General features: G+C 50.2%; 4 protein-coding genes and 1 non-coding gene across 11 annotated transcripts in view; 1 reads left to right on the plus strand and 4 right to left on the minus strand.

The window, feature by feature from the left end:
• The window catches only part of SEPTIN6 (septin 6), a 31,857-nt gene extending 29,723 nt beyond the window's left edge, over positions 1-2,134 (minus strand). For all 7 annotated transcript variants that reach the window (XM_064463263.1, XM_064463260.1, XM_064463261.1 and 4 more), the window contains exon 1: positions 1,982-2,134. In XM_064463263.1, coding sequence (XP_064319333.1) covers positions 1,982-2,008 — 27 coding nt within the window. In that variant the 5' untranslated portion in view covers positions 2,009-2,134. The remainder of the gene's footprint in view (positions 1-1,981) is intronic.
• A 2,486-nt stretch (positions 2,135-4,620) lies between these two features.
• On the plus strand, positions 4,621-7,234 carry SOWAHD (sosondowah ankyrin repeat domain family member D). Its single transcript, XM_009511925.2, has one exon. The coding sequence runs from the start codon at positions 4,868-4,870 to the stop codon at positions 5,894-5,896; it is 1,029 nt and encodes a 342-aa protein (XP_009510220.2). The 5' UTR covers positions 4,621-4,867; the 3' UTR covers positions 5,897-7,234.
• A 5,028-nt stretch (positions 7,235-12,262) lies between these two features.
• Positions 12,263-15,526, minus strand: RPL39 (ribosomal protein L39). The gene is made up of 4 exons (XM_064463582.1): positions 15,522-15,526; positions 14,712-14,880; positions 14,325-14,428; positions 12,263-12,610 (listed from the first exon to the last, which is right to left on the minus strand). Exons 1-4 carry the CDS (start codon positions 15,524-15,526, stop codon positions 12,562-12,564), a joined length of 327 nt encoding a protein of 108 aa, XP_064319652.1. The 3' UTR covers positions 12,263-12,561.
• Positions 13,084-13,215, minus strand: LOC135315437 (small nucleolar RNA SNORA69). Its single transcript, XR_010374900.1, has one exon. It is a non-coding gene; the product is annotated as a small nucleolar RNA SNORA69 (small nucleolar RNA).
• Positions 14,873-22,958, minus strand: UPF3B (UPF3B regulator of nonsense mediated mRNA decay). Its single transcript, XM_064463271.1, has 10 exons — positions 22,701-22,958; positions 22,446-22,552; positions 22,233-22,339; positions 20,609-20,707; positions 20,127-20,237; positions 19,377-19,420; positions 18,525-18,713; positions 17,884-18,035; positions 16,860-17,172; positions 14,873-15,958 (listed from the first exon to the last, which is right to left on the minus strand). Exons 1-10 carry the CDS (start codon positions 22,872-22,874, stop codon positions 15,812-15,814), a joined length of 1,443 nt encoding a protein of 480 aa, XP_064319341.1. The 5' UTR covers positions 22,875-22,958; the 3' UTR covers positions 14,873-15,811.
• Positions 22,959-23,008: the final 50 nt, after the last annotated feature.

A 23,008-nucleotide genomic window follows, 5' to 3' on the forward strand; every position in this document is an offset into this window, starting at 1 on the left:
AAACAACAGAAAAGTGGGAGAGAAACAGTTCTGAAATCAGCCACCACAGAAAGCAAGAAACATCGCACCAAAGCTCCTGACCATTGCCCACCCTCTTAAGGCGCACTGCATCATTCAGCCATTCAACATTCACAAACGGTCAAGCGTTTCCTAAATCTCAAATTCTGACAGCTCTTAAGATTACATTCCATTATGCCCCTGCCAAAGGACTGCAGAAATGCCATGCTGTTTGGATATGTTCCCAGGAGAAGTCTCCTCCAGCAATTTAAAGAATATACATATCTATATCAGCAATGTTAATGATTTTTCTGACCCATACTACAGAGACTGAGAGTTAGACAGTGCCCAGCAAAGCCGGTCCTCTGCACCCGCCCTCCACCCATGGGGAGCAGGGTAGACTCGTCCCCTGTGGGTCTCAGCATCTAGAACCCACACCCTGCACGCTGGCAGAAGACAGGAGAGGGATCTCAGCTCAGCAGTGTTGGGGCCACCCTGCCTGCCCGAGGAGGGGGTTTCACTGACCATCTCCACAATAAACATGAGTTTACGTCAAGAGTTCGCTGGGACAGAGGCGGGGTGATGACCCCAACTCCCCCCAGTACCCAGCCTCAGCTCTCAGAGATGTTTAACCCCACCAGCACACACGGAGCAGCCCCCTGCATCACCAGGGCATTATGGCTGACTGCTCTACGAACCACAGCCACGATCAGATGACTGAGACCTGGGCTGACAAGTCAGCTGCCTGCACAAAGACATTTTCAATTTGCAGCTCACTAATTTCATGTCCGTCTCACAGCCAGCTTTCCCTTTTGCCTCCGAAGCAAGGGTCTGCTGCATCGTAACTCATTCCACGGTACCAGCAGATGTCTGAAACTCCTGTATGTTATCTTAGGAAAGCCTAATGCTCTATTTCTTTAAAAGACGGGAGCAAATGAGTCACTTTACATACCTTGGCAGTCACATAGAAGGCAATGGGTATGTCCAGGAGGAAATAACACCATGAACTGGCAAGGAATGGCTACACCTACCCATTCAACAAGACTGGTCCATGCTAAAACCTACTGCTTTGAGAACAAAACGGCAAACATTCATCTCAAGTATTACTTCCGTACTAACGCACGGACACAAAAGTTGAAAACCCATCAAATAGCAGACAAAACCCTTCCGCATGCAAACGCCTTACAGATGCCTACTTTGCATTTCTCTACCAAACGCAGAGGTGGCTCAACTCCCTCTGCTCCTCTTCTGGATAGCTCTCCACAGGCACACGGAGAGGTCCGCGCTGCGCTGGGAAGGCAGAGGAGCAGCGGCGGCGGCAGGTGCGCCCGTGGGCGGCCGGGGCCGCCGCCGCGGGGGGACCCTCGGGGACGTGGTGCAGCGGGGATGCGGCGACGATGTCGGGCGCGGGGTCCATGGCTCCTCCGCGGCACACGGTGCCAGACCGACGACCTTCCCGCATCGCCCGCCAGCGAGCACGGGATGGCGGTTTATCTGGGAGGAGAACAGCATCCCTGGAGAGACGGGGATGCCGAGGAGCGCCTCGCCCGCTACTGCCCCCCGGCCTGGCGAGGGGCCCAGCCCAGAGTGGGGGAGCAGGATAAGGCCTCCAAGCAGGGCAGCCCGGCCAGCCCCGGCCTGCGCTGCGCGTCCCTCGAGGCCCAGGGACGGAGCGAGCGGCCGGGCAGGAGCCTCGGGCCCGCCCCGCTGCGGGCTGCCCAAGGTCGCCGGGCCGGGGTGCTGCCCCACCGCCTGCGGGGGGGGACCCCAAACCTCCCCTTCCCCAGTAACCACGGCTCCCCTCGGAGCGCCCCCAAACCCCCGCCCCGAGCCCCGCAGCCCGCGGGAGGCCCCAGGACGGAGCCGCCCCGCCCGGCGCAGCCCGGCCCGCCGCCCCGGTCACGCCAGGCGCTCCCGCCCGCCGCCCTGGCCGGGCCCTGCCCGCAGGAAGCCGCCGCCGGCGGCGCCCGCCGCCCGCTCCCACCTGCCGCGCCACCTCGGCCGCCGCCATCGCTGCCAGCCCGCCACAGCGCCCGCCCCGGCCGGCCGGGCGGCTCCGGGCGCGCCCACCGCGACGCAGCCGGGGGGGGGGGGGTCGGGGGAGACGGGTAGGACGAGGCACACACCCGCCGCGCCCCCGGTCCCTCCCAGCTCCGCGCCCCACGCCTCACCGCCCCCTCGCCCCGCCCCGTCGCCTCTCCGGCTCCGTGTCCCGCCGATCCCGCCGCCGCCCCCCTCCGGGAGGCGTGGGGCTACCGGTTCCCCCCCCCCCCCCGCCGCGATGGTGCAACCCGGGGTGCGGGCGGGGTCGCGGCCGCAGTGTGGCGGGGCGCGGCGGCGGTGGCGGCTAGTGGGGCCCGGGAACGGCAGCCCCCGGGCATGGGAGTCTCTGGCCAGCGGCGGCTCCGCAGCCCTCAGACCCGCTGGCAGGCCCGCGGGCCGCTGTCCGCAGCCCTGCCCTGCCTTGCCCTGCCCGCCCCCGCGGCCCCCGCCCGCTCCCAGGCCGGTGACGGGTCCCGCTCCTCTGGGCGGGCCTGGGGGAACCCTGCCCCGCTGCCCTGCGGCCCCGCCGGTAACGGCGCCGCGCTCCTGGTCGGGCGAGGGCAGAGCCGGGCAGCACCAAGGGTGGGCTGGGGTGTGTGGTTTGGGTCTAAGGGCCTGAGCTCTCCCAACCTCGGTAAATCGTTTGCTATTTAAAATAAAATGTGTGTGTGTTTTGCTCATTTCCTCTGAGGCCTGTCGGGATGGTTCCTGCACACCTAGGGACCTGACTGATGGCGGCTGCACCGATTTCTCTTCCTGTGGCAGAACAGCCCCTACCCTGGTTCCTCTCAGCCCCTCGATGTGGCCTCGGCTCCCCGGCCCGGCAGGCAGGGGCTGGATAAGCCCATCTGTTGTTTTGAGGATGTACCTCGTGCCATTTGGGTTTCCCTTCATTTGATGCCAGCACAAGCATCAAACAAAGGCTGAGAGAGAGGAAACTCAGGCCCTACCCAAGGTAAATAACTTTCTCAGCTCCTGGGACCCCCAAGTAAAGCCCCCAAGGTTGGCACACTGGTTTTAGTCCGGTCAGAGCTCACCAGTGCGACCCGTGCCTAATGCAGGCACGACCAGGGCGGCCCTAAATGGTTGCTTTGCTTTGCACCATCAGTGCCCTCGTTCCCCCAAAGCAGTACCTCATTTTCCTCCTTGTTTTCCCCAGCTGCCACCCAACAAGTGCTTTAAACCATTCCCCAGGCTCCCACGGCTGTGTAGGTCAAGTTCTCAGCCTCCCTGAGCCCGCAGAAGCCACCATCCTCCAGTGACAAAACCAGGCAGTGCCAGAAAGGGAGCAAGGGGGCAATTATGTTTTCACCACCAGTTGTTTGGGCTTTATGGGATGACGCTGGATCCCCGTGCATCCCAGAAAAACTGGTCCAAGTGGTTGGAGAAAGGCAAAGTTCCCTCGCGGGCTGACGACCAGCCTGGGGCAAGTCAGAGCAGGGCTAAAGCTTAGGGAAAGCAAAGAAAAAGGGTTGAAGGGGCTGGTGTGGCTCTTAGCTGCCTGACCTGCTGCAAAAACACCTAGTAGATGGTTCAGCTACGATATGGGTGTCTGAGGAGTCATGGGTAAGAAAGGCCTTGGGAGAAACATCACTGGGGGCTTTTGGGGCAGAGGAATTTGTCCTGATTCCTAACAAAATTGTGGTACAAAATGCTGGTGGCTGCAGCTGCCAACAATGCCAGGCATGGGGCCTTGCTGGGAAGTGAAACACAGCAAGAGAGGAAGGCTGAAACATCGGGTGGCAAGGGACGCAAAACCACCCTGGTCTGGGTCTCCCTTACAGCACTGAGACCCACCGGCCACCGGGAGAGCGGCCCCTTGGGGCCTTCCTAAGCACAGCACCAGGGAGAAGCATTGCAATGGTGTGGGGCAATTTGGGCAGGGGGGCTGTAAGGCAGGTGCCTCAGCAAGGCACCCAGGGCTCTGGGGTGCTGCCAGGGCCAGAGGAAGTGTCCCTGGGATGAGTGTTACAGATTTACGCACACGGGCCGCTGTGACAGGGTCCGACCCGAGGATCCTGCTGAGAGTGCCAAGTCTGAGTGGAGGTTTCCAATGAGTCTTATATTTGTTCTTCAGTTGTAGCTCAAGCTGGGTGCCTCCAGAGAGGGACCCCTGCCCAATCCACACCTCTCAATCATACCCACACCACCCATCACCCTATCCCCAAGCCCAATCACTTAATTCTGGTCGGTCCTCTCTTGATTTCTTACGGGTTTTCACTGTTGCTGGACTGGTTGTCTTCTGAAGTTACTTCATTCTTTTGGAATTGTCTCCTTGATCTTGTCTCTTCTTCATTCCTCTCCTATCTGCTGAATTCGGTGAGTTCTTTGTTAGCAGCACGAGCTGTATCGAAAGTTTACTCTTGGTCAGCTCTTGTGGCCTAAGGCTTCAGCTACGTTAGCTGCTAATGCCAGGCCACTAGTGCTAAACGAGACTATTCAGAGAGAAGAATGCAGTTCATCACATTTCTTCCAAAACACCAGCATCGGGCTGCTCAAGACCCCCCCACCTCTGCCCGCCCCAGCAGTGCCACGTGCTCCAGGCAAGCAGAGCCCAGGGAGGCAGACGGCCTGTGGCTGCGGCCGTGCCTGGCGCTGGCGGCAGCTGAGGACGCAGCTCGACCAAAGGTCGCCTGCACCGCCCCGGCAGTGCAGCAGCGCCACGGATCTGCCGCCGTGCCTGGCGAGCCCTCCCGCCGTGCTGAGTTGGTTCCTCCTTTGCCTAACGCTGGGGCAGGAAGTGTGGGGTGAGAGCTGGGGAGCGCGAGCTGCGAGCTGTGCCCTGCCAGGGAGCAGGCTGCCAGCCAGCCCCACGGGAGGCACCACCATGGCCCGGCGGGAGCGGGAGCGGGAGCGGGAGCAGGAGCAGGGCTCGGCAGAGCAGAGGGTGGCTGTCATGGCCCGGCCGTTTACCTTCCTGGACACCTCCCAGTCCCAACGGGGGAGCCTAGCCCGCAGCTCCCATCTCTGGCCGGCCGCCACAGGGAGCAGGGAGCGTTTCCATCCACTGCAGAAGATGGACACCAACAGGAGTGTCAGCCGGAGCAGCCAGGGCCTGGGGAGCTGGGGTAGGACTGCAGGCAGGCTCTCCGTTGGTCCTGGCAGTACCCGGAGGAAAGAGCTAAAGGAAATACTCCTGCAGAGCAATAGCCCTGGCAACACCATGCGGTTCACCACTGCTCAGAAGACATCCAACAGCAGCAGTCTCCTTCCAGTGCCGCAGCAAGAGCAGAAGCCTGAGCAGAGCCCCGAGGTGCTGTCCCTTGCCCTGGATCCCCTGGAGCATGAGTGGCTGTTGACGGCAGCCCAGGGTGATGCAGACAACATCGTCAGGCTGCTAGACCTTGATCCCAGCCTGCTGACCAGGAAAGACTTTGTGACGGGCTTTACCGCTCTCCACTGGCTTGCTAAGCATGGCCACCTTGAGAGCTTCATCCAGGTCATCTCCCATGCCCAGAAGATGGGCTATCCCGTCAACGTGAACATCCCCACAGCCAGCGGCGGGCTCACCCCCTTGCATCTGGCCACGCTACAGGGACATGAGCTGCTCATCAAAGTGCTGGTGGGAGCTTATGGGGCGGACACCAGCCGCAGGGACCACAACGGGCGGAAGGCTTGGCAGTACCTGAGGGCAGACACCTCCAGGGAGCTGAAGGAGCTGGCAGGGGCCTTGGAGGAGGACTTGGTCCAGGTCCACTCTCACAACAACAACAACAACTGTAAGTCATCCAGAGATGCCAGGGCAGGGCGGGACTGTGTGGACTCCGGGGCTGAGAGGAAAGCCCAGCGCCCCTGGGGCCTGTCGACCCTCCGGGACTTTCTCAGACAGACATTTGCTTTCTTCCAGGAGCGCTGAAGCTCCCCTGGCCCATTTGCCTGCAAACCCGTGCTGAATAGCAGCCAGAAAAACCTGCAGGGAGCTGGGAACTTGGCTAGGGCCAGCGCTTAAAATCCTGGCCAAGTGGGGATTAACCCCCTACACAGGAGCACCACAGCTACCCTGGGTCTCACATGGTCTTTGGCGGCTGTGCTGGTGTGAGTGTGTGTGGGGCAACTATGGCCATCAGGAGCAATGCCTAGGGACAGCCCTTCCCAAAAACCACCTGTCCCCGAGAGGATTTTGCCCCCTGCCCCTGCTGACGGGGACTCCTTGTTGCAGCCCAGCAGAGCCCCACGGTGGGGGCTCACATGCCGGCCCGGCTGCGGGGAGCTGCTTCTCTGACACCCCACGTGCTTGTTGGGGGGACACTGACCCACTGCAGGAGGTGGTGTCCTGTGCTGGGGGACCGGGGTGGACGTTTGGGCTGCCTCTCCTGGGCTGCCTCTCCTGGGCTGCCAGCAGATTTTGTGTGTGACTGTAGGTGAATCAGGCAGCAACTCAGTGACATGGTTCTCCCACCGGTAAAAACGAGGCTGTCAGCACTGCTTTGGCTCCTGGCAGCACTGTGAGGTTAGACTGGTCATGGTGCCTCAGGTGCCTGGACATGGTGCCTCAGGTGCCTGGACATAGACACTGGCAGAATATAATTAAATATTTCACACCCATAGTCAGAGATGCTAGAGGCCTGGCACTGGTCTGATGATGGAGAAGCATCTATGGCTTCAGAAACAACCCCCCGCCAATCACTTTTTTATGTATGCCTCTCTGCTGGCAAAGAGAGTGGGTACAGACAAGAAGACTGTGCCACTGAGCTGGAAATGCTTTCCAGCTCTCTGTGAGATCTGCAGATCTCTGCCACATGTGCCTCCTCTGAGTTGCTGTTTGTTTATGACAGATAAAGCTGTTTCTCGGTGAAGTAAGAGCTGGGGTGCCTGGTTTGCCAGAGGAGGCCAGGCCCAGAGAGGTCTTTCAAAGTGCAAGACGAGTGTCCCTGGCAGCCATTCCCTGGAGACCCCCATCCAGGGAAGCCTGAGATACTCAGCGCCACTGGGGACAGGGACTGGAGCAGAGGAGGCAGGAGGGATGCCCAGTGGGGTGGCATGCAGTAGCTCCTGCCGGGAGTGGAGTCCAGGAGGAGCTCTGGAAAGATGATTTGTTGCTGAAAACCATGGAACAGTTATGAAAGGTTTGAGATTATCTTTGTTGCTGCTGAGGTCATGCTCAGAAATTAAACTCTTGAGAAACATTGCTATAGCAGCATAATCCCACTTGTATGTATCAGTAACTGCATTAAAAGGGCAAAGCCTCTGCTCACTTGTTTGTGTTTTGTTCACCAAATGGAACTCTGCTCAGCTGATTTCAACTTGTTTTTCACATTCTCAAAGCGTAGGGCTTCTTCAAAATGTCTTCAGAAAAACAACTGCCCCTTCCTCTTTTTCATCAGCATGAGACCATTTCTATCCCCTTAAATAGCAGTCCCGTTTGAGAAGTGACTCTCAGAATAGCCAGTTTCTGTTCCCCATTGCTGAGTGGCAGCCCTTACGGACACACCTCACTGTGGTTTCTTTCCAGCTGCCTTTCTGGGGGTCTGCAGAGGTGACTGAGGGACTTGAGATAATCTCTGGCTTGGCTGCACAGGTGATTTTGCACCTTGATGCAGAAAGGTACATGGATAACTCCCTCATGGGAACTTGCGCCTGTGGGTTTCACAGACCTTGAGCAATATTCAGATTGTGCTCTGAAATGCGGCGCAGACACCGGAATAACCCAGTCTGCGTTGGACAATACATGAAAGAACAGCCTCCAGATGAGCGGATAGTGATCCAGTGACTGGATAGTGTCCAGTCCAGGTGACTGGGTGGACTCATAGATGTGTCTGGACACCTTTTTAGTCACTGACGTCAGAAGCAGAGACATATGAAACACACTGGGAATGGATTTAATGCCTGACCTACACCGTTTTTGTAATGCTTTAACTCTAATAGATTAAAGACTATGGCAACATAGCTCCTTCCAGAACTCCTCTGGCCACATCCATGCCACAGGACAGCAGGCTGCCTTCTAACAAGTCTGGTCACACCAGCACAAACTCCATGAAAAGCACCGATGTCAAATCACCTACCATCTTTAGTTCTGGTAACCAAAGCGCTGTTGATACGACAGGTGGGTGCATATCTGATGAAATATTTTTTGACCTGTTAGTCCTCAATCACCCTTTTGCAGCAGCATGCTGTTGGGAAGAGGGGGCGGAACTGCTCTCACATCCTCCTCTGAGTAAGGCACAGAGTAAACAGTGGAATTAGTGAGAGTTTCCTTGAAGGAGCTGTTTCCTTGGCATTCATACCTACAGCTTAGTCACAGTCCACCAGGAAACCTGGACTTCAATGTTCCATTCAAAAGTAAAATTTAACTGGCAAATGCTACACTTAAAAACGACTAAACTTGCCTCCCCTTGACAGCTAACCAAAACCCCCTAAAGGCAGCTGTTGTGGTTTAACCCAGCAGGCAGCTAAACACCACACAGCCACCCACCCTCCTCCCCACCCTGCAGTGGGGTGCGGGAATGGAAAGTGTAAAAGTGAGAAAACTCATGGGTTGAGATAAAGACAGTTTAATAAGGAAAGCAAAAGCCACGCGTGCAAGCAAAGCAAAACAAGGAATTCATTCCCTCCTTCCCATTGGCAGGCAGGTGTTCAGCCATCCCCAGGAAAGCAGGGCTCCATCATGCGTAACGGTGACTTGGGAAGACAAATGCCATTGCTCCGAACACCCCGCCCTTCCCTCTTCTGCCCCCAGCTCAATATGCTGAGCATGACGCCATGTGGTGTGGGACATCCCTGGGGTCAGTTGGGGTCAGCTGTCCTGGCCGTGTCCCCTCCCAGCACCTTGTGCACCCGGCAGAGGATGGGAAGCTGAAAAAGTCCTTGACTAGTGCAAGCGCTGCTTTCCAACAACTAAAACATCATTGTGTTACCAATACTGTTCTCATACTAAACTCAAAACACAGCACTCTGCCTGCTACTAGGAGCAAAATTAACTCTATCCCAGCTGAAATCAGGACAGCAGCCTTTCCCCCCATCTTTTGGCCCACTGTGGGTTTGAGGCTGTATCCTGCTCTGAGGCAATTAGGCAGGCACTTCAGAAGGAGCAAGACCAGAGCCCGCTTTTCTGGGTGGTGTTAAAACATACTCAACAACACCGCTCCCTGCCTTGCTTGCCCTGCAAGGGTTCCTCTCTGCAGAGCAAAAAAAAGGGATCTTCAAATCGCAATACTCTTTCTGCTGCTGTACGTTGTGTTTGCCCCAAACGCCAGGGCACTTCCAGTGGCCCACCCCTCTGCCTCACGTGGTTCATTTTCATACCTACCAAGCAGCAGTCACTTTGGAGATACAGACATTTAAAATAGTATTTCTCAAGTATACAATCAGCTCCAGCTTTGCTTCTCAGAAAACAAAAGCATATCCACCAAAATTAATGGACTAGAATATCCAAATTATTTAGATTTTTTCTTTAAAGCTTCTGTTGATGTCTCAGTGGTCGTGTGTTAGTCCAGTTCTGCAGAGATCCCTGATCCCCCTTGCAACTCTCACAGGGGAGGAGAGGGCAAAGCGAGCTGCCACAGGAACAACACATATAATTCAAACCCAGAGGTATTTGTGTTGGTTAAGGTTCTGCGTAAGATTGATTTTAACCCAATTTTTACTAAATTTACTTCATGCTATCCCTTAAGGTCCAATGTGAAAAGCTAATTCAGTCAAATGGGAAAAATAATATGAGGGGTTATTTTCCAAAGCAGTTCCTTGGTAGAAGCTGCTTCCATCTAATAAAAATAGCACAGCAATGGTAGTAACAGGAAGACTATCTAATAAATAGTAATTTAAGTAACAGTTCAATCTATTGCTCAAGAAAGCTTTCTGACAAATGCCATGGAGAAAACTGTCTCTTTCCATTCTCAAGTCCAAAAAATTACTTTTTTGCTCCTCAGCCAGGTCCTCGTAGACACAATTAAAGAGGAGCTCTTTGAGCAGCTTTGCATGCCAGCACTGGTGATGGAGAGAGGCAGGGGGCAAGGGTTCGCAGGGCTCCAAGGCTGATCTTTGCTCCTCAGCAGCGCTGCTATTTCCTAAACACTTGCTTCAAAGAGAAGAGCACAGAAGAGATTTAAAAAACATTGGGGTGAAAGCGTTTGCAGCACGCGGGCCTGTATTGAATCATCTCCGTCAATGCTGTTGGCTGCTTTCCTGTTGCAGTGACTTACTGCTTCCCCCTGATAATGAAGTAGCAACTCGCCTCTTTCCAGACAGGAAAAGAAGCTAAAAGATACCTCTGAAGTGTCCTGAAGCTGGTAAAAATCCCAGCTTTGCTCTCCTTTGCTCACAGAAACCTCCAGCACGCCTTAGGAGGGAGAGACTGTCATGAGCTCTGAGCAAAGCATGTATTTGTCATGCATTTACACATGCTTGGCCTAAAATTTGTTACTTGCTACAAATTTTAATGCCAAGGAAATAGATCTATTTACCTTCAACATGAAAAGCAGCAACACAGAAGGTGTGGCAGCCTGAAGCTTCCTCAGGAAGCTGCCACCCAGGAACTGAGCCGCCACAGCAGGCTGAACCCAGAAAGCAGCACCGGAGCACTTTGCAGCCCTTGGCATCAGGATGGCCTTTGCCACAGCCGAGAACAGGCTCGTGCCTTCAGTTATTTCCTGCTGACCAGAGGATCCATCCCAGGTCTGCGCTGCAGCAGGGAAAGGTGCAGCAGCTGCGCCGGGCTTAGTGCTCAGCTACAGCCTCCTCCTCCACTTCCCCGTGGTAAATAGGTGGTTTCACAGGCCCCAGTGGAGAGTGCCGACTACTCTGAGTGTTTAATCCCTTCTTTCCTCTTTCCCCTTTTTAAATAGCTGCTAACTCTTCCTTTGAGCAGTATCTTGAGTTACTACCGTTCTGCTGAGAATGTTTTAAATTAATCTGCACCTGTGGCCTGCATCAAGACCAACCTGATCAGGCTGTCACAGAGCTCCAAAGCTCAGGAGGAGGTTATTATTCTGGGGAATGTGCAGACATTACATACTACAGTCTGCAAGAGTATTGCATTTTGTAGGAGACAAATCGATCTGCTGCCCTTGCTGTATTCTTCCTGTTCCTCCCTCCTAAGCGAAACTTTCTTTCAACTGATACTCCGCCGCACCCGCTCGCCAGCCAGGATGTTAACTGTGGGCTTGGAGGGCTGCCCTGCCCCACCTCCCACCAAGAGCAGGGGCCAGACCCACCCCGAGTAAGCAGCTGCCACCCTCGGCTGACCACCGGCGCGAGGCTCCCCAGGGGCCACCGGCAGATAGTACAGGCTGGTCTTCAGGGGCAGCCTGGCCCGTACAGTGCTCAGGTGCAGGATGGGTAGTCTCGGTATCAAGTATCACTGTCTACTCTCAGCTCTGTGTTCTCGCTCCCTGGGCAAGTATTTCTATAGTACTTCTGGGGGGAATGTAACATTTCAGCATTTGCCCAGTACCGTAGTGCCATCATTCACTTGCAGTTCAGACACTCTTCCGTTAATTAAAAAAAAAGGCTGACTGACCAACAGGTGTAGCCACACTTCATGTAGCCCACCCTGGATGTTCAAAAGAGTCATGTGGGAGAGAACAGTGGCATCGAGAGCCTGCAGCCGTGACAGAAGGCAGCCACAGGGAACACACACACATCCAACATGTAAGCGTAACGTAAGAGAGGGCAGTAATGGGAGAGCAACTTGGCTTAGCAGAAGGTTTTGTCAGTTTGGATCCCCCTCACCTACCGCAGCGCACCTCAGGTGGGAAGCCACCTTACACCAGAGGAGCATTTTCAGCGTGCTTTGCTTTCCAGCCCCGTAGAATGCATCTAGTGGCTACACAGGAGCCAATTCTGACAATGCTGCTTACTTTTTAAAGTAATATTTCAAAAATCTACCAGAAATATAATCCAGTGTCTTCTGTGGGGTTAAGTAGTAAGAGGCTGACACTACAGAGTTTAATGATCCATAGACCAGCGTGGCTACACAAAGTGAAGTTTGCCTTTTTCTAACCTGCCTCTAAAATGCTTGATTTTTTTAACTATTGCAGTTTGTCTAGTAAAAGATTTTCTTCAAATTAACTCCTCTAAAATCAGTTCTGATTTTCACCCCTTTTCTTTAAAAAATTGATACACTTTGTTCTCAAAGGTTTACAGTAAGTGAAAAGGAAGACACGGCCTATCCCTTCTGAAAAGGGCTGACAAGGTTTCTCATGCCAAGTGAGATTATATTAATAACAACATTAGCTTTTATTCTGTTACTATACCACCATATATATGTGAAATAATTTCAACCAAGTCCTTCAGGTCCATATTTATTAGTAAGCCTGTACACTGTCAATACTAATAATGATCCCTGAAAGCAAGAACACTAATAGAACACAGTCTTCATGTTTCAGATGCAAATTACTTCAAGATTTTCCCAGTTAACATCAATAGCCCAGACTAGCTTATAAAAAAAACCACACACACACAAATTGGGGATTGCAGTCTGATACTATGGAAGGGATCACTTGGGGGTCGCCGAGCAGCGTCCAGGGTGTATCGATCTGACGCATAAAGACAAGTGTTATTAGAGTTCCCAGGAGACCGTCTCTCTTACAAGCCCAGTTTGGTCCTTCTCCAGTGTCTCCTTTTGGAGTTGTACCTAAGACAAAAGCAGCGTGAGTTAGCAAAGCGCACATATGCATTTGGAGATCCAAGCGGATGGAAGTCACCTTGAATTAGCTCAATAGTAACAGACTGAAATCTTCCCTATGTGCTATAGCCGCAAGCTATCACCAATAATTAGCCGTGGTTTTTTTTTTTAAATTTCCACTTTTTTTTTTACTTTCCTCATTCACTAACCAACTGGCACATTACTGCAACAGAATCTAAACCTCAAAGAGAGAAAGATGCCTGCAGAGATGCACCAGCACTGGCCTGTGGATACCGTACCTCCTCTTTTGGAGGCAAGACCTGTGATCTTGTATCGATCGTCCAACAACAATGAAAACTACCTCTTGGAATGTAGTCCATAGCCCAACACAAAAAAAATATCATTTTTGTCCAAAATATGAAAGCACAGCAGCATATGGAAAAGGGCCTCTCCCAGGAAAGTATACTCATTTATGAGTATGCACTTGTATATGTTAAGAACAAATGGTTTCACCATTGTATAGGCGAAACCAAAACCAGCATTAACAGAGTTACTCTCAGCAGGAAAATGGCAGTGCTCCCACAGAATGAAGCACTGTAATTGCAGCCTGCTTTAGCACACGGTTTGGATAAAACTGAGGACGGAGGCACCCAAGGGCTGCGAGACAAAAATTAATGATTTTGCCCCATGACAGAGTAGTCCAAAGTACTGCAATTTAGCTAAAACAGAACCCTGTTGTAAATTGGTATCTGGAAGACAAGAATACAGTCTGAAACACACAACATGGATTTTTCCTACAAAGAAACAAGTTAGGAGAAGTAACAGGAACAGAACGTGGCAATTCTGCACTGTTTCACTGCCTGAGCCAGCCACCACCAGTCTCCTAACTACTTAGGACAAAAACTATCTGGGAGAAAGAACCCTGTTTCCTTAAAAAGTCTAGACAAGGGAGTAGATGAGGTAGAAAGCTAGCTGCACAACACGTGTGACTGAACTGTGTTGGTTGAGGCTTTTAAACCAGAGTGCTCAGACATGCGCCACCTTCTGCACGCCTCGCATTTACCTGGTATTACACAGCACACTCTCACTGCATTTTCCCAAATACAGTGCTTGAAAACAAACACTGTAGGCACACAAAAAGGAACTGTTGCAAATCAATTCTGCAGTCACGTGCTAAGGATTTTATGCTATCAGTTTTACCTCCCATACACCCAAAAAGCCTTTTGCTCCCTTATGCACCACCTTCTGTGTCCCTGAACAGCCACACTCAGTAAGGCACCGTTCCTTGAGAATGCAGGGACTCAGAGCACAGCCATGAGAGAGGGGAAAGGTGTGGGAAGGGGAATGTGAGGAGCAGAGAGGTTACCAGGGCACAAATTCTGGAATAAGTTATCCACACCTGCAGTTCAGGCTTTCAATTTCAATGCATCACCACTGAAAGCTGTAGATACTTGCAAAGCACTGGAACGAACTGAACTACTACAGAGAGGAATGGCATGGAAGCACCACGCTGCCTCGGGAAAACACAACGGGCCGACAGCAGCCGGTGGAGCTGTGTATCTGCACTAGTACACTTGTACGGTATTCACGGCCATAACACTGAGCTTTTGTTTGCATAAACGCTTTTACACAACCAGCTTCTGACTTCAGTCCGTGTGGCACACGCAGCCTGATGCAGAGCCAGCGCCGCAGCTCCTCAGAGAGCAACGGCCGACCTTGTTACCTGATCTTATTGCCCGTTTTCATGCGAATCCATTGCGGGATAGGCCGGTTCTGCTTCTGCTTCTTCGCAAGGAAGCGTTTGATCTTGAACGTCTTGTGGGAGGACTGGAAGAGAGAGCAGCCGTTAGTCCCACACGGCGACCCCGGCTCGCAGCCGGCGGAGAGCATCTCCGCCAGGCCCGGGCCGGCCCCGCCGCGGAGCCCCCACAGAGCAAAGCCCAGGCCCCGGCCCCGCCCCGCAAGGCCTCGGCGAGGCGGGAAACAGCAAAGTTGCACCCGGGGCCCTCCCGCCCGCCACCCCGCCTGCCGGGAATCCCGAGCTAGCCCGCGGCGGGGAGAGGGCTCGGGGTGTCGCGGCAGGTCGGCGGATGGCTGCCGATGCTCTCACCATGGCGCGGAGCTGCCCGGCGTCCCGGCGATGGCGGCGGCGGAAGAGGCGGAAGGGGCGGGGGGAAGCGGCGACAGAGACGGGGTGGAGGGGCCCGGCGGCCACAGCGCCCCCTGGGGGCCCGGCGGGCCCGCCCCGGCGCAGTGAGGGACGGCGGCGGCGCGAGTTTCTGCCAGTTTATTTGAGTTTAGTACAAAAAAAAAGCAGCTATGGCTAAAATTCGCTAGCTTAGGAGGAGCTGCTACTGATGAAGTCTCGTTCTGGGCTGTAAAACAATCCTTCTAGTTATGAGAGAAGACGAAGCAGTACCAAGAGGGCAGGAGTGGAAACATTTCAGACTAAGACAGAAGAATTTTGGAAGAGAACAGGATGCTCAAACCAGCGACATTTGATTAAAAAATAAGCATTTCAACATAGGTAGACTTTACACAAGAATTTGTCAAGAAGCATTCCAATATTAAGCCAGCTTATTCATACACTCCAACTCAGTTACTTTATCCAGCGAGCCACTGAAGAGGAAGGTCTCTCCCTCCCTAACGTTATTACTGCCCTGCCAGATGCTCTCCTCTCTGCATGCCAGAGGGCTCCTGCTCACCTGTACCTCACCAAGCCCAGCCTGCGCAACTGCCTCAGCGCTAGACAGACGTGACTGAGCTATCACTGCCTCAGCAGGGGCACCACACAACACAGCAACACCTGCATTAACTCCAAGCAACTTCAAGCTCACTCTGTTTAAGCACATCAAACACTGGCTCCTTTCGCTTTACAGTAAAGCTCTGGCTTTTGATCCAGCTGTCATCTCCTCCTGACCGCATGACTCATTTATTATCACACTTAAGGCCATAAAGTCTTTCTACTTTGCAAAAATTCTCTTCTCTGTTGTAGTTAGATGCTGGGAAAATAAATTCAAATAACTGAAAATACAATGTGAGAACATTTCAAATTCCAAATCTACAACTGAGGTTCTTTAACCAGAAACATCCAACAGCACAATGCCCCCTTTTCTTCCTTTGTTCCTTCTTCGATTTGAAGGCACTTCTGGATTGCGTAGTACATGCTCTTTGGCTGCACAGTCAGAACACATAAGGCTTCCGTGCTAGTCACTCCTCTTCCTTCATATTACTGGTCTCACTCTCCTGTTTCTTATCCGCTCCCTGATCTGTGGGCTTTGCAGCACTGTCTTCATACTGACACAATCTGCTTCGGCTTCGCGCTCCTGGCTGGTACAGCTGCATTGCTGGACGATCCTGAAATAAATCAAAACTATTTAGACTCTTTCATAGCCCCATGCTGTCATGGTTATTATGGCATCAAGTGATACCAGAAATGGCTCCAATTCAAACTTTTCAAGGTGTTCTGAGTTAAATTATTCCACCATGGTGGCCATGTGAATTCAACTGTCTCAAATCAAGGTTGTCTCTGTTGTAAGGCAACATCCCCCTGTTCAAGCCACAAAGAACACTGCACAGTTAAAATTACTTGTAAAGAGTTTCCTTTGAGGTATTTGTAAAGATTTTCCTCTTGAGACGAGTACAGCTCACCCTCTCTCAGAACAAAGGTCAACTTCAAAGCTTCCTCAAAACCTTGAGTTTCATTTGTACCCGAAAATGCCTTAAGTGACATTGAAAACTTGCACACTGATGCTGTGAAACCAGATTTGCAGAGTATATAAAACTAAACTCAAGATGTTATTTCCCAAGTCTACAGGAGATCACCTGCTATATTCTGCATGTAGCAGTCTTGTCCCTGTTTTAGAGGAACCTGTTCGATCACTCTCCCACTTCGATATGTATTTTCAGACATGTATAGCATCAGCAGAGATACTACAGGCAGATTACTGGCGGTCTACCAACACCTTAAAGACACAGCCCATGGCATAAGGCCGCAAGTGAAAGGGATCAGTGTCTTTACAATTTAGCCTGTGGTATCCTGGCTTAACTCTTATACAGCAACAAGAAATACCACAAACAGTTTAGCAAAGCTTAGTGGACAAAGATGCAAGCTTTCTAGCAGTGGCAGAGTTTTGTTGCCAGACCAGGGAGAAGTTTCAACAGAGAAACCACATGGTTCTTTCCTTAAAGTGCTTTTACCCTAAAACCCACAAACTGGTCCTATGAATCAACACATGAATTTAAAGAAATCCAGCACCTTGTTTCTGATACGATCCCTTTTAATTGTATCCTCTTTTTTATCGTCTTTGGTTACTTTCTCAGATTTGTCCGTGCTGCTGGTAAAGTCTGTAAGATCACTTTTCTTTCCCTTTTCTCTGAGTAAGTCTCTCTCCTTTTTCACCTCTTCCTCTTTTCTTCTAAAAACCTTCTCTTTCTCAAAGCGCTCTTTCTGCCTCCGACGCTCCTCTTCTTGGCGCCTCAGTTTCTCCCTCTGTGCTCTCTCATATTCTCTGTCTCTTTCAAAATCTCTATCTCGGTCCCTGTAGTCCTTTACACACTCATCTTCTGATCTGTATGAAAACAAAACTGAAAATTAAGCTCAAAAGATTCATCAGACAGAGCTGGGAGATCAATGTAAGACTGGTGTAAATTTGCAATACGAAGCAGACAGACTGGTAGGTTCTAGGGAGCTTTTGGGAAGCTGTAATAACCTGAGTCATGCACGATAACCAGAGATGACACCTGCTGCTAGCATTTCCTAGCTTCCTACTCACATAGCTGGCCAAGTCTCACCTGGCTTTGGAAAAACACCTAGATTTCTCTGTCTCATCTCTACCTCTCCCATGGCAGAACTGAACCTTGCACAGATCACGGAGCTGTTGAGAATGACACTTTCCACTTTGACCTTTTATAAGACTTAAAGGGACTAGTAACTGGAGTACACCTCGCCTCTTGCCATGGTTATAATTCTCTCGTTGCAAGGACAGCTCTCGCAGCCTGTTGTAGGTCACCTACACCTGGGCTTCTTTTGCGGAGTTCCTACAGTGAGGTACAAAATCATTAAAATTTGTCCACTAGTGAAGAACTGTCAGGTAATTCACACAGCTTTCTGTAATCACGGGGATGGGTGCTGCCACAGAGAACACATCCCATGCCTTCTATCAGAAAAATAATTTGAAAGGAATTTCAAAGCACTGTCATGGCAGAACTGCCTAAGCCTCAGTATGATCAGGAAACAAGGTATATATACATATATATATTTATAGCAAGTACTAGAATACTTTTTCGCCTTCTCTTCTTTTGTCTCCCCATCAGATCGTTTGGCAGATGCACTACTCGCAATTTTTTCCTCCCTCAGAGCCTCTTTTTCCAGTTTCTTGGATTTTTCTTTTTTCTCCAAGTCTTTTTCATCTTTTTCAGGCTTCTTAAGTAGCTACAAAGAAAACAGAAGTCTCAACTAAAAAGCTCAACTCTAATACATATTGTCTGGCACAACACCGAAATTGCATCAAAGGAACCGTAGTCCAGTAAGAAATGAACATTAACGTTACTGCAAATCGTAGTATTTCTAAAAGCTGGAGTGTATGAGTAAGCATAATCCACACAGCAGACTAGGATTTTTCTCCTAAAACAGGCCATTGTAGAAAGCTTAAAATTAGTCTCCATTCCATAGTGAATTCACGGTTCTGTTTACCACAGCATGTACAACAGTCACATGACAAAAGCTTTAAATATTACTATGAAGCATTACAGCGTGTAAACCTTTACAATGCCTAATATTGAATATTACAAAAGAGTGGTAATTTACTAACATCAAACTCACGTGATTCTTCACACAATACTCAAAACACATTTTGAGAGACTGATATACAAATAACGGGGAAGGGAGTGTAACAGCTTATAATAAAGAACTGTTCTAGACCTTAATCTTTGGTTCTTCTTTTGATCTGTCTCTTTCTTTTTCTGGGCATCTGTCTACTTTCTTCAGTTTTTCTGCTTCTTTTCTCTTCCTTCTCTCCTCCTCTTTCCATTTTCTTCTTTCTTCTTCCCTTTGTCTTTTTCTTTCCAATTCTCTCCTCCTCCTCTCCTCTCTTTTTTCTTCTCTCAGTCTCTGTGTGTGTAAAAGCAAAGAGAAATAGTCTATTTCCACACTAGAAAACACCCCTTTAAGCCCTGCCAAAGTGATAAAAGTATTTCATCACCAAATAACTCACCTCAAACCTGATCCCTATTATAATACGAATAAAAAAAGTCCCGTCATCTCTGCTGTTCTGTTGTGAACCTGAACACGTTACAGCAGCATTTAATTTTTTCCCCTCACTCATAAACCTTGGTTTATACTGTCTTTAAAAACCCAAACACAACACTAGCCTCAGCGTTTATCGTTCTAGTTTTAATTAAATCTGCCCCATTTGTGATCTCCTCCCCTACTAAGAAATGTTAAAGCAAGAGCACATTCTAGGAGAAAGATCATCCTCAAGGACCTCAGCCATAACAGCATTAAACGAACACATTAAAATGGAATCTGGTTTGGCAGTGCCACAGAGGTGTTTAGCTGTGACCAGAATGCACAGAAAGCACCACCATTCCTACAAAGGCCACCGTTCTAGTAGTTCAAAACACGTGAACCAGACGTTAACAAGGAAGTTGGGTCAAAAGTTTCTTCAAAAGAAAGGGCAGAAACACATCAATATGCACATTGCAATATACGCCCGCATGCTTTAAATGAGCAAGTTGTACTTGCAAGCAAGAATATTCTGCAGATAAGTCTTACCTGTTTATTTTTCAAGAAGTTCAATAAAGGAGTAGTCTTTTTAGCTAGAGAATATATGAAAACAAATGTGAACAATTTGCCTTATCCAATACTGCAAGACCTACAACAAAACTGTATGAGAAATGAAGAAGCCCTACGGATTATCCAGCCTATCTCCTCTCACATACCACAACGCTGCAGCGAAACAAGTGTTCCAACCCTACCCCTGAACAGTGGCAAGTATTAGGATTCTATAAACTTCTTTAGGACACTAATATGATATCCAGCACACCTATCTGTAAAAGGATATTCAAGTCTGCATTAGGCTTTTCCCAGATTCTCTCACTTTGAAAGAGGTACATGCAACATGCTTAGACAGAGTCTCCTCTGGTCATTTTTATGGTATTTTACCCAACAACATAACTTGAGCCTGTACAAAACATCACTGCTCACAGCATTCTGCATTAAACATCACTGCATCTCACTGAAAGGCAGCCACTCCACAGCCTAATCTGGCTAACAAACATTTGACTAGCAGCTTAAAACAGGAAAGAAGGTTATCATATAAAACTTAAACCTGGAGAAGAATTTAGAGCATGACAGCAAAACAAAATACACTGAATAATATTAGCCTAAAGGTTTAACAAACACCAAGCAAGCACACAAAAGAATTCAGTCTCCTCAAGGTTGAGAAATCACAGCTTCAAATTACACCACATACATTTTCCTAGAGCACAAAGAAATGTAACTATAGTACATAGATTTCCATACCTATTAGCTCTTTGTTTCTTGCCTCTATTTCCTCCAACAAAGTTTCAGGAGTGGAGGTTAATTTCTCATCATCTGCACTGTAACTTTCCAAAAATTTCTTGTACTCTGGATCTACAGGGGAGGGGGAAAAGGGGGGTGGGAAGAGAAAGAAAAAAAAAAGGGAAGAAAGAGGTATACTGTAGCATGAAAAGAATTTGCATTGTGCACTGCTGGAAGTCTGGGTTAGATTTACATAACTTGTGATGTTTATATATCATCTTTTCATAAGTTGGCAGCTCTCAAGTGAGCTGCTGCATTATGTTTGTCTACGACAATCGTATTTAATAGATTTGCAGCTGACACAGCAGTGCTAATAAGCTTCACACATAAATACGCAAACATTCCATTGATAAACTACAGTGCCACAGTAAAAACACTGTATTCAAAGTACTGCTAGGACTTCAAAGTTGACACATGCAAAGTGAACTAGCTAGCTGTAATACCATCTTCGATAGTTCCAGTTTTGGCATCCTTTTTCTTACTCTTCTTTTTTGCAGCTTTCTGGAAAGGTGCAAACTCAACTATGGCAGCATATTCCTGACCTATTAAGAAGAGAGAAAGATACATTAAAATAGATGATGAAACGGATGTAAAATAAGACTACATTGTCCATGTCTAAAGCAGGAAGATAAGCCTCACAAGAAACATGCAATACTAGAAGAGACTACTTAGACAGCATAAGAAAACTCTTGTATTTTGAAAGCTATTAAAAAAAAACAAACACAAACCACAAACATTTAAAGACAGTAGAATTAATGAACTAAACACTCTCGCTATGTCAACAAAAGAGTAAATTCACAGACTTGCAACAAGGAAACACTAGATGCAAGAATGCCCAGAGCTGTCAGTTCAGCCACCTCAGCTACACCACACAGTATCCTCGTCCTACAGACTGTGTGTTCACTGTGAAGTAGAAGAGAATATTTTAAGATAAGGCAACTGAGGCAAATCTCAATTTTTGGCAAAATACAATAAAATGCAACCAGTTTTATTTTCTGACACGAATGCTACGTTTATGGCTGCATAAATCCAATATTGCTGTTGGGTACGGCACATACAGCGTGCTGTTACTTGGTAAGCCAGCTTATTTCAAAGACCTAGGTGTTATTAGAACCTTGTCACGCAACTCTCCTAAATGAGGGGGAATCTCATGGACAGAGCTTTGTCTCACATAAAACACCCAGCTGGATGAAACGTAAAACGCATGTACTCGAAAGAGAGTTCAAGGTGAAACCCTGGGCCTACTGAAGCCAACAGGAACACTCTTTTTAAATTTGCATATTTAGCAAAAGCTTTAATGTCTATCGATGACAGACTAACAACTTTTAGTGCTACCCAACATAAGCATTTTGAGGCACGAAGCTTAAAAACATGATGTGTACTGAATACCTAATGCGTATTCAGAAAAAAGGCTAGCAGCAACTAAACATTTTGATGTTTAACCAAGGAATTAAAATATTTGTTTCCTACAAATTAATGTCTCCAGAGAGCACTTTCACAACTTAAGACTGCAAGGAACAAACAGCTCCTTTACTGAATCAAGAGACTTGCTCAGTTTTAAGTTAGAACAAGTAATAACTGGAATTAAAGACTGGCCAAAAAATAAGTCACGTTGTTAGAAGTGTACAGAACAGGCAAGGGGAGTGGCAGAGGGTGGCATCACAAACATCCGCTTTGGTTAGCTTGGACAGCGACACCACCTACTTACTTTGCTTTTCAGACGTTATACTTGAGTACGACAACGCAAGTATTAATCTCAGTAACGCCGCAGTTAGTTTTATATCGATACCACTGCTACCTCAATGTATGCTTAGCTGGGCTTTATACATAATATATAAAATCAATTTAGAAATATTCAAAAATCAATTTAGATTAGTTTCCATGATGCGCAAGCCATTTTCTTTGTTCTTTGAAATGCAACGTGACATTGATTTAAGGCACTAAACCCAAACAAATCACAAGTGGCATGCGAGGCTGCTCACACCATCCCTCTAAGACTCAACCAGCGCGCCGTGCGCGGCAGGAAGGACGTAACCGCAACCGCACAGCCAAGTGCTCATCGCTTGCCTTTGTGGTCAACGAAAACATAGCCGTCAAAGCGATCCCTGAAGAGGACTATGTCTTCCTGGTTTTTAAAGTTGATGTAGGCTCTGGAGAACATGTGCGGGTACAAGCTGCGGGAAGAGAAGAGGGAGAGAGGGAGGCTGACGCCCCTCGGGCCCGGCTGGCGGCAGCGGGGGCTCCGAGAGCCGCCCGGGGGGGTCGGTCCGGCGGCCGTACCTGGAGTCGTTGGCGAAGAACTCGAAGTAGTCGTGCTCGGGCAGGGGCTGGAGATGCTCCTCCAGCTGCTCCTTGGTCAGGCTGGGCGGGAGCCGGCGGATCACCACCTGCGGCACGGAGGCGGCGGTCAGGGCGGCGCGGCGGCGGGAAGGGGGCGGGGGGGCCGCTCCCGCCGCCCCCGCCCCCTCCCCGGCCCCCCTCCCGCGCCTGGCCCGTTACCGTGGGGCCCGCACCGAGCGGCACGCAAGGCCCCACCTTGCTGAGCGTCTCCTTCTTGTCCTTAGGTCGCTCCAGGCGGTCGAGCTCGGCGCCGCCGGCCCTGCCATCCGTGCCGGTCCCAGTCCCGGTGCCTGTCCCCAGCAGGGCCCCCGACCCAGCAGCGGGCCCCCGCCGCTCCTTGGGCCTGGCGTTTTCCTTGTCCTCCTTCATCCCGGGCCGCAGGACAGCGCCGCGCGCCGCCGCGCCTCTCGCGCGACTGCGCCTTAAAGGGCCACGAACCGCGCCCTCGGCCGGGGCCTCCCCGCCCCGGGCCCCGCCGGACTACAGTTCCCGGCATGCCCCGG

Source organism: Phalacrocorax carbo, chromosome 11, assembly GCF_963921805.1.
Source record: "Phalacrocorax carbo chromosome 11, bPhaCar2.1, whole genome shotgun sequence".
In the NCBI taxonomy this organism is placed as follows: domain Eukaryota; kingdom Metazoa; phylum Chordata; class Aves; order Suliformes; family Phalacrocoracidae; genus Phalacrocorax; species Phalacrocorax carbo.